The 10,016-nt window shown below is 59.5% G+C and overlaps 1 protein-coding gene across 1 annotated transcript in view; it reads right to left on the bottom strand.

Annotated features, from left to right (window-relative positions):
• Positions 1 to 1,330: 1,330 nt before the first annotated feature.
• TRIT1 (tRNA isopentenyltransferase 1) overlaps positions 1,331 to 10,016 on the bottom strand; it is a 10,218-nt gene continuing 1,532 nt past the window's right edge. Inside the window, exons 2-12 of the mRNA XM_026043502.1 lie at positions 9,946 to 10,011; positions 8,292 to 8,432; positions 7,901 to 7,999; positions 7,539 to 7,687; positions 6,736 to 6,878; positions 6,404 to 6,515; positions 5,938 to 6,050; positions 5,301 to 5,378; positions 4,146 to 4,255; positions 3,708 to 3,825; positions 1,331 to 1,585 (exon numbers count right to left, since the gene is read on the bottom strand). Coding sequence (XP_025899287.1) covers positions 1,446 to 1,585; positions 3,708 to 3,825; positions 4,146 to 4,255; positions 5,301 to 5,378; positions 5,938 to 6,050; positions 6,404 to 6,515; positions 6,736 to 6,878; positions 7,539 to 7,687; positions 7,901 to 7,999; positions 8,292 to 8,432; positions 9,946 to 10,011 — 1,269 coding nt within the window. The 3' untranslated portion in view covers positions 1,331 to 1,445. The remainder of the gene's footprint in view (positions 1,586 to 3,707; positions 3,826 to 4,145; positions 4,256 to 5,300; positions 5,379 to 5,937; positions 6,051 to 6,403; positions 6,516 to 6,735; positions 6,879 to 7,538; positions 7,688 to 7,900; positions 8,000 to 8,291; positions 8,433 to 9,945; positions 10,012 to 10,016) is intronic.

Below are 10,016 nucleotides of genomic sequence, written 5' to 3'. Positions count from 1 at the left end.
CGTCTGGGGATTAGCCAAGGGCAGATGGAGCCGAGGGCCCTTCCCCGTTCCCAAACCGCTCGGCCCCGGCAGCCACCGGAAACCTGAGACCACAACAACTTTCTCGGTGATTCCTGCCTGGACCGGGAGCTGCTCCACGTGATTTGCCCCTTCCATGGGAGGCCAGTAACACAGACACTGGCTCCCTTCCTGGAGCGAGCCAGTCACACTGCCGGAGGAAGACACCTCACCTGCTCCTTGCTCCTCGGCATCCAGTAGGATCAGGGCGTCTTTCCACCTTCCTTTTCCCAGTTCGGCCATAGGAGAGGTGTGTGTGACAGAGCCAGGCTCCCCTGGGATGTGTGGGAGCAGCTGCTCCCGAAGTGGCGCGTGGGGCCAGCACAGAGGGCAGCTCTGCCTGTGTCCCATGTCCCAGCGCCGCCACGCGCGGGCGGCTGCGGCACCAGCCAGGCCAGCAGCCAGTGTGCTCGGGGACTAACATTTATCTGCGGGGATAACAAAGTTCATATTAAGCAGATTAAGGATATTAAATCCATTTCTAACAGCATGGTCATCTGACCGGACTTAAACAGGGCGGATAATCCCACCCCTGGTCCCAGGGGAACAGGGTAGCCCCGCGAGCGCTCCCGTCCCCCAGGAACGGGCCGGGCGGCGGCGTTGCCTGCTGGCCGCACATCCGGACACGCAACTTGCTGCTCGGCAGCTTCGATCCAACCGCAGGACGGATCCTGCTGCGAAACCCCAGCGTAAACTCCGGGGAATTCAGCTCGAACCGGGACAGACCCCTCTGCCGCAAACTGGCTGGGATCACATGCAAGTTGGTGTTCAGCAGGTGCCAGCTCCTCCCGCGGGCCGGCAACATCCGCTCAGCTCCCTCGGGAGCTGCGGGAAAGGGGACTGGAAGAAGGCACCATCCCTGGACAGGCGACCCTGGGTCCCGAGCAGGGGAGCTGGACCAGCTGGGATCAGAAAGTGAGCCCAGATCTGCACTTTTTAATAGGGAGGAGCACCTACAAACATCTTGCAGGTTTATTTCCGTGTAAAAGAGAAAAAGCAGACCCTCTCCACAAGGAAGGCAGCACGAACGGGCTTTGCTCCCGGCCGAGCTGGAGGAGCACAGGGTGGTTCTGTCTCAGAGGAGCACACGTACATGTGCCAGCAGGACAGACACCGCACCTCTGGCACGGATTAACACTTGGCATGGGAGGATGCTCCTCAGTCTTGCCCCAGGCCCAGTCCTTCTCCAGGCAGGGCTGCAGAAACATGGGAACAAGGCAGGATGAAGAGGACCTGCCGCAGCCACCAGCCTTTGCCTGTCACTTACGCACCCGCCTCGTCCCCAACAAATGACTCTGCTCGTGGCATTCAAGGCCACCCAGGACCTGCGGCTTCCTCGCCACGTCGGTGGACCTGCTCCTGTCCCCCTTGCCCAGGCACTTGCAGGTCTATAGCGAAGGTGAGACGCTGTCCTCCACCGAGGGCTCTGCACTGTCGCCGGCCCCTTCACTGCCTGCAGCACCACCGGCCGTCTCCAGCTTCTGCCTCTTCTTCAGATGGTGCCGATGGGATTTGGATCGTGTGTGAGCTGGAGGAAAAAGCAAATGGGGCGTTTAGTTCTGGGGAACCTGGAGAAGGGAACGCTCCAGCCAACCCACCCTGGCCCTGCAGTTTCCATCCTCCCACACGAGGCTGTTCCTGCACAAGCGTGAACTCCCCAGGCAGCAAACAGGCTGTTTCGAGACACTTCTGCCAGGCTCTGAAGAGAATGACCATTTCAAGCCTCCTCCTAACCAGGGAAGGATGGTGCACAAGCACCCCGGAGAGCCCACAGTCCTGCTGTTATCCACAGATAACTTCAGATTCCGCCTCTCCCAGCGTCTTTGCTCCTATAACCGAGGCAAAACCGCTGGAAGAGCAGCAGGGCATCGTTGCTGAAGAGGCAGCCCATCCAGGACGCAGTTGTGCCAGTCGAGCATTTGCAAGCCTGGGGCATCCTGCGCACCTGGGATGCCACGGATGCCAGGGATGCCGCCCAGAGCACATTCAGGCTTTTGCATAACTCCAGGGAAAGGCCCCCGGCTCCAAGAGCACTCCTGCAGGAATCCGCCTGGAACAGAGGCAGGAGCCCAGGGATACGGCAGGGCTGGCACTTCAACTTGTTACTGGCACGCTGAGGCAACAAGAGGGGAACTTCTGTATAAAAATCACATGGTTGAGGCAGTAAATAACGTTATCTAACGAGTGTTATCTCCCTAGAAGGTGCTTTGTCTAACCAGACCAGGGTATTATCTTAGCAGGGCGGTTTTGCTATTTCCAGAAGACCAGAGCAGCAATTATAGCAGCAAACTTTTCAAGCAGGGCCTTAATTAAACGAGGGTACGGGCTTGTTGAATCAAGGCCCTCAGGTGCTTTCCAGGCATCTTTCTTTCTGCCTAAGGATGAAATTACATACAAAGTTGCTGCCTTATCACACTGCTGTAGGGTCACCCTCTGCGTGGAATAAAATCTCACCTCTTATAATTTGTTGCAAGCAACCCCAAAGCTTTCTGTGGCTCGAGGAAGGACTGATGTCTGCTAGTGTCTGGGGAGATCTGCTCTTTCAATCCTCTCAAATTGTAAAATTAGATAAAATGCAAAACTCTTCCATGGCTAGAGGGGTACTAAGAAGCAGTTCCCAGAACTACTTGGTTTAATAAAACAAACCAGATTGCAGATTGACTCAGCTCCCACTACTGTTTTCACTTCCCTTCGAGCTCTTACATTTTATGCCATTTTTCCTCCTACCTGAATTTGAGCCAAGTTCAGCTGGCTGCAGAGAACATGCAGCTTGGTCTAGGTCAGAGAAATGCTGTCATCTAGTAGGATTTGGGGCATCCCTAGAGAACACATGGCTGCGATTGCAGCTTTTTTTGGGGGAGTTTCCACTCTGCCACGAAACTTCCCTGTTTCAAGGCATGACCAGCTTGGGCTCTGTTGACTTCCAGAGTGCTCTGACTACGGGAGAGGTGAAGTTCCTTCAAAGCACCTCCACGCTTGCACAGCTCCAGTAATAACTGTCACTAAACTAATAACCACATTTACAACCTGATCTCATTGTGCTTCCTACCTGAAGCCAGCTTCCATCTTTATGTTTCCAGCTGCTCCACGGCTCAATAAAAATAAATGACTCATTCAAATCTGACAACCCAGGCACTCCTTATCTTTGCATATCCTGCATTTGAGCATGGGGAGATTTACACCAGTTTTGTTTCTCAACTACTTTTTGTTTCTGGTTTTCAGCATTGGACTCACACCGTAGATGAATTCACTAAGTTAAGCTGATTCCAACTGAGCTCTTTTAAAATCTACTGAGAAAAAAAAGATTTTTTTTAGCGAAACTGAGTGATTAGAAGCATTCAGAAATTGTCATTTTAAACAAGAAAACGTTAGTAGGATCGAATGTGTTCTGTCCTGCTGGGACAAAAAAGTGAGAAAAAGGACCAGCAGCCCAGACTGAACGTGGCCCCTCAGAGATTTCCTTCTCCATATGGATGCCCACGTGAGGCAGGAGGGCAGAGCGAGTGCTGGGCACGGGGCAGCAGGACAGTCCCTGCTGTGACAGCCCCTCCGGCCTCACAAACGGCTGCTCTCCTGCAGGGGCTGCCAAAAATCCTCGAAAAGCCCAAGTTTCTGTGGTGAGGGTCCCTTCTCACCTGGCCACACCCTACCTGCCCACTCGCGGTCCCCGATGATGACTCTGTCGCAGACGTCGCAGACGCGATGGCTCCGTTTGTTCTCGTGGGCGTCGCGCTCCATCCTGACGGGCGCCGCCGGCGGCTCGCGGCCCTGCACATCAAACGGTGCCTCAAATCTGTTGCTATCAGGTAAATTTGCCCAGGCTGCGGTCACTTTTCACACCCATGTACTAAGGTTAGCAGGTTAGAGGCTACAGTTTTACCACACAAGTGGGGCACCAGGTATTGGGGGGAATTCTCGGCTTTGGAATCACATCTCACTGCTGCTGCAGGGCAAGTGAATTAAATCTAAGGCTACACATGTGCAGGAACAGTGCCCTGTGCAGGAGAGGCCAAGTTACAGGGTCAGGAGACTGCTGAGTAACAGGCTTCTGAGCCAAGGCTTACATGGTAATTGTGGTTATTCAATACCTGCATGAAGCTCTCCACAATCTCTAGAGCTGGCTTCAGCACGTCCTCCTCCCACCTCAAGAGATCAGACACCTCCAAGCCATACACCGGGGGCACGTTAGGCCCGGGGCCTAGAGAAACAAAAAAAGAAAGAAAGAAGAAAAGAAAAAGGGAAAATCACTGTTAGAAACATTCTCCCAGCAGATCACATCAAGGCAGTCTGGCAGCAGGGTCCTTGTGATCAGAAGAAGAACAGGAAGATCTGTTTCCTCTTCAGCCCTCAGAAGCAAATGTCACCTAAGATCTTGGCTTTGGAGGCACCTCCCTTGCTAACAGCAACACCCAAGACCTAAACCCGGCGCCGCGGCAGCTTTTTGCATCCCGGACAGCACGACAAGCTCCATCCCCACCGGGATCCCAGCACAACCGATCCCTCCCCACCAGCATCCCTGCACAACTGCAAACACTTTGTCTGCGGCACAGTCCGGAGGAGCCCAGAGAAGATGGGAAGAGCCCAAGGACAAGCCCCAAGTCACCAGGAAAGCGAAGTGGTGCTTGCAGGAGGCCGGAGCACGGAGGAGGCCGATCTCCTCATCCAGCTCCCACTGCTGCTTCCTCCTCCGCTCCTCCGAGTGCTCGTCTGCCGTCAGGCAACCGGCCCGCTCGGACAAAGCCATCAAAGCCACTCGAGTGCCCAGCAGCTGCTGCCTTTCATCCCCACAAGCACAAGCGAGCTGAAGAGCACCTGCCACCCGAAAGGTGAGCCGCAGGCCCCGAGCGCCCGCTCCCGGAGAGCTCTCGCACCCAGATCAAAGCCTGTCTTTTGACTCGAGTTTCTCCTGGCCTTTTGTTTGGTTTTGCCCCTACCAAGCACCTTTCAACAAGTGCCCGGCTCCCAGCTGCTGCTCCTGGCCCTGCTCCAAGGCCGGCGCTGGGATGGGGAAGTCCTGCTGGCTCCCGGCCACGTGGCCCCGGCAAGGAGCTGCCAAGGGGCTCCGGCTCCTAATCCGCACGGCAGCTGCCACTGGGCTCTTCCGCCGGCACCGGGAGCGCGGGTGGGCACACGGGGAGGGGGGCAGCACCCGGCCCCTTCAGGTGAGAGCAGAGCGTGCTCAGAGGAGGGCCACGATGCAAGAGAACAGGGAGGGAGAAGTGCGGATGTGGTGTGAGACTCACGTTTGAGGAAGCGGTTTCGGACCCACTTGTTCTGCCTCCGAGCGTATCTCTTGGTGACCTGCTTCAGCGCCTGGATCCCTTTGGACGGAGGGAGTAAAGAAGAGAGACAGGGGGCTCAACCCTGTGAGCTGAGCTCAGCACAGAGCACGAGAGGAGCCTGTGAGCCCCAGAAGCATTCAGCAAGTCAGGAGAGTAACACAGCCCCTGAACAGACCCTAACATCTAACTCGAATTGTCAGTGCAAACGGAGCCCAGGACTCCACAGTACGCCCAGGATACGGTTTACCAGAGCGCAGCCTTTCAATATTTGCTAAAATACTTATCACATCCCTCCACAGTGTTCTTTGCAGTAGACACAACAAGACCCTGCTGCACCAGACTTGTTTTCAAGCCTTTTATCGTTTCTGTGGTTGCTTTAGCCTCCATCTCTGCTTTGTACTGAAGCCTTTGCAGCACAGACCGACTACCTGGAACCTCCACCACGCAGAGGGGAGTGGTGCAGCCTTCTCCTTGCCCTAACAGATCCTTTCCCACCATCCTGCTGAGCTAGACGCTCTCCTAGCACTAGCACTAGCCCTAGCACTAGCACTACTCCTCTCCAGCCCTTCTCCAAAGTGTTGCATCTCACTCCTCCTACCTTTTTGCAGCAGCAGGGCACTGGTCTCGGGTGAGCAGCTGCCCTCGCTCACGAGGTACTCGTGGAACTCCTTGAAGCCGATGGACTGGAAGATGCCGTGCTGGTAATCCTGGCTAGAGAACGAGGCCACAGACAGAGGTCAAGGCAGGCGGTGCCAGCCACACGAGCCCAGTGCCCTCGGCTGGCCCGCGTCAGCGTTGCCGTGCGCTCAGACAGTACCAAGGGGTTGTCCCCGAGGGAAAAACGTCACCACTTGGCAGGGGACGGGGCCGTGCGGAGTGGGAACAGCGCTGAGGGAGACCAGGAGGAGAGCAAGAACCAAACACCTCCCTGCAGCGCCCCAGGACCTCGCTGAGCCCTGGGCAACCTCATCTCGTTGCTGAAGGGCAGCAGGGAGGCGGCCCAAGCTCTGCGCGTGTCTGTGAGGTGGGCGCGGGCGCAGGAAGGGAGCTGGCTTCTCACCCACCGGTTCTCGGCCACCCTCTGCCGGTTGTAGCGCCGGTGGAAGTCCCGCAGCTCCTGCAGCAGCCCCGCGGCCAGCATGTCGTCCACCCGCTTCTCCAGGCGCTCGTCCAGGGCTAGGAGGAGGGCAAGACAAGTCCAGTATCTCCGAGCAATGCCCGTGGGAGGCCCGGGGCTGGCCGGCGTGGCAGGATGTGGGGCTGGGGATCCCCAGCCCACCTGGGATGGCCCAGCCCCATGAGCGAGGGCAGCGAGCCCCCTGCCATGCCTGCCAACACCTCAGGAACCACTGCCTTGTCCAGGACCCCCATGGCCCACTAGGCAAAGCCCTCTCACCTGCCTGGTCTGCGTGAAGCCACAGGATGCAGGAATGGGGGTACTTCAGGGGGCCCCCTAAGGGCCCACCGCCTTCCTCCTGCTGCTGCCGGTGCAAGATTTCGCTATGGGGGATGCCCGTCTCTTCAAACACTTGGAGGCTCCTGCAGGTAGAGGCAGACAGGGTGCAGAGGCCGGGTTAAGGATGAGCTTTTCCATCTCCCTGGCAGCCCCGGGGGCACTGGCAAAGGGAACCGTGGACATTCGCCACCATCCAACCCTCTCCTGCAGCGGCAGGCCAGGATTCTGGCCCTTGCTCTGCCCAGCACCCCAAGCACCCCTTGGTCCTGGCGCCGATGGCACCCAAGGAGGCTGGAGCGCAGCCATCCGCTTGTGCCTGGCACGGGGACAAGCCCTGGGGGCTCCAGCCCTCCGGAGCCGGGCAGGGCTGCAGGGAAGGGGCTGGCACGGCGAGCGTCCCGGCCCGTTCGGCCGAGGCGGTGGAGGAAGCGGTGCCCGCAGCCAGCCCTCCACGCACCCGCTGCGCCGTGCGAACGCGGTGGGCGGCTCTCGGCTCCCCCGGGGCCAGGGCTCGGCCGCGAGCCCGGTCTTGCCGCGCTGCCGTTCCCACGGCTCAGGTATGCGACCCGGCCAGCACGGCAGCTCCTCAAACAGCTCCGGAGTAAGCGGTGCTTTCCTGGCCGGGCACCTCGGGGATCCCGCAGAGCTGCCCCGGGGCCACGTGCAGGGCTCCAAGGTCCCCAAGCGCCTGGCCAGGTGGCAGTGCCTGCTGGGGACGGGAGGCTGTGGCCCTGCCGGCTCACCTGGCCACCTTGCGCTTGTCGTGGGGGTGCAGCCTGGCCGCCATGGCGGGGTCCACACGGCGCAGGCGGCGGTGGAGCTCCGCGCCGTCCATCCGCTCCAGCTCCACCTTCCTGTCGGGGACGGGCGCGGGGGCCACGGTGTCCTTGTCCTGCGGGCACGCGGGGGCCCCGGTCGCACCATCCGTCTGCCCGCAGGCCGGCGCGAGCAGGAGCACCCCCAGCCCCCAGTGTCTGTGCAAGGGGCCTGGGGCTCCCGTGCGCCACCCTGGAGACCCTCCCGCCCGATCCCCAAGGAATCTGCTCCACGCAGCCGGGATAGCACAGGGAGCACCCCCCGCTTCCACAGAGCCCCCCAGCAGTACCTTGGTGTCCACAAGGACCTTCCAGAGCAAGGCCTCGATGTAGTAGTTGGTTCCTCCCACGACAATGGGGATCTTGTCTCGGGCCAGGATATCTTCGATGTGCCGCCGTCAGGGAGCATCCGCAGGGACACAAACCCACCCTGCCCAACCTGTGCCCGGGCTCGCACCGGCCGCTCCCCTCTGCGCCCAGGCAATACCAGGCCCAGCACCCGGGTGGGCAATGCCCAGCGGGGCACAGGGATCCCTCCGGACACTGCTGCGGCAGGGGATGTAAAGAGCCCCTGCGTTCTCCCCGCCACGCGGCCGCGCACGAGGCCGAAGCAAGCGGCGCTCTTCCTCGCCAGCCCGGCTGTGGCGGTGGGAAGGCTGGCTCCATGGCCTGGAAGGATATGAGAGGGCCGGCTCTGTCCCTGAAATCCACCACTGTGTAGTTGGAGACGAGGGGATCCACAAAGCTCAGCATGTGGTGCCTGCAGAGACGCTGCTCCTGGGGGGACACCTTGTTGGTGATGATGTCCAGGCCCTTGTACACCTGGGAAGAGAAGAGCCCAGGGTCCATGTCTCCATTGTGACAATCCCTGCTGCTGCCTGGCACAGGCACCAGGAAAAGGTGCCCACGGTGCCAGAGCTGCCCAGCACGCCCGGCTGAGCCCCTGGGCACACGGAGCGTGGCAGGCTCCTCCTCTGGCACACAGGCTGCTTTGGGGACGGGCGCTGACCCTGACTCGGTGCCGCGTCCCACACACGGTGACACTCCCAGCTCAGGATCCCATCGGCGCCGCTAACGGCAAAGCTCGGAGGCGACCGGGAGCTGCCAGCGACAGCCGGGATTGGCACCCAAAGGCCCCGAGTTTCCACGGAGCGGAAGCGGCGGGAGCCTCCCGGGATTGCGGGAAGGGAGCGGCGGAGGCCGCGGCTATTTTCGGCACACGCCTCGGATAAACCCTTGTGCTCTCGCGGGCCCCCAAAGCAGATTAGCGGCGGCAGCCCCGCGGGGACTTGGCCTCGGCACAGCCGGTGCCCGCGGAGGAGCGGCCGGAGCCCCGCTCGGCAGCACCAGGGCCTCCTCGCACATGTGGGGAAACTGAGGCACGGACACAAGGGAGCCTTGGAAAGGAGCACGGGCGCTGCGCTCAGCCTGGGCCCGGGCTCTTCCCAACCCTTTCCCAGACATCCGCGATGCCGGCAGTCACACTGCGCCTGAACCACAGGAGTAAAGGCCCTTTCCGTCCAGCGGAGGAGGACATAGGATTGAACACGACGTGGGGGGACACGCAGGGACCCCCGGACACAGCCACGCTGCTGACGGCTGCGAAGAGGATGGAGGTGTCACGGGGAGGAAGGACCTTTGCAAAGCCGGGATGGACTTCCCTGCTTCCCGGCCCCAGGAACAGGCCAGCATGGCCCTTGCCGAAGATTCCAGGATGTCCTCGGGAGCTGAGCACTGGCAGATCCAGCGGGGACCACATGAGGAAGGGAGGTCCCCCAATTTTTTCCCAATTCCCAATAGTTTAAGTAAAAAATAAAATAAAATAAAATAAAATAAAATAAAATAAAATAAAATAAAATAAAATAAAATAAAATAAAATAAAAATGCAGCTAAGAGTCTCCCTATTGTTTCCTTTAAATTCAGGACAGGGAATTTGAATCTACGCCTCTCAAGTGCCAATATGCCAGGACAGGAGGCCAGGAGGTGGAAGCGCAGCAGGGTAAAATCCGCATCAAACACGGAACATGGAACACATCGAACACGGGATGCTCGTGGCTGAGAGCGAACGGGAGGGAATGGGAATGGAAAAGGGAATGGGAATGGGAAGCGCGGGCGAGCGGCGCTTCCGACCTGCCTCGGGAGCGGAGCCGCCGGGCACACGGGACGAGGCCACGCTGCCGGCAAAGAGCAAATCTTATTTGCAATAAATGTTCCTTTCTGCACCTGCCCAGCACCCAGTATCGGGTTCAAGGCATACTGGGTTCAATGGGTTGTGGGGGAGGACGCGCGGCCTCCCGAGCGCCCAGCCCCGCGCACCCGGCGCCGCCGGGCCTACCTGCATGGAGTCGGCGCTGACGACCTCGCCGCCGAGCCGGCCGCCCAGCTGCGCGGCCAGCGCCGACTTGC

Source organism: Nothoprocta perdicaria, unplaced genomic scaffold (genome assembly GCF_003342845.1).
Source record: "Nothoprocta perdicaria isolate Ctin4 unplaced genomic scaffold, notPer1 scaffold_33, whole genome shotgun sequence".
NCBI lineage: Eukaryota > Metazoa > Chordata > Aves > Tinamiformes > Tinamidae > Nothoprocta > Nothoprocta perdicaria.
Note: the sequence above shows the minus strand (reverse complement) of the source record. Positions and strands in the feature narration are given on the sequence as shown.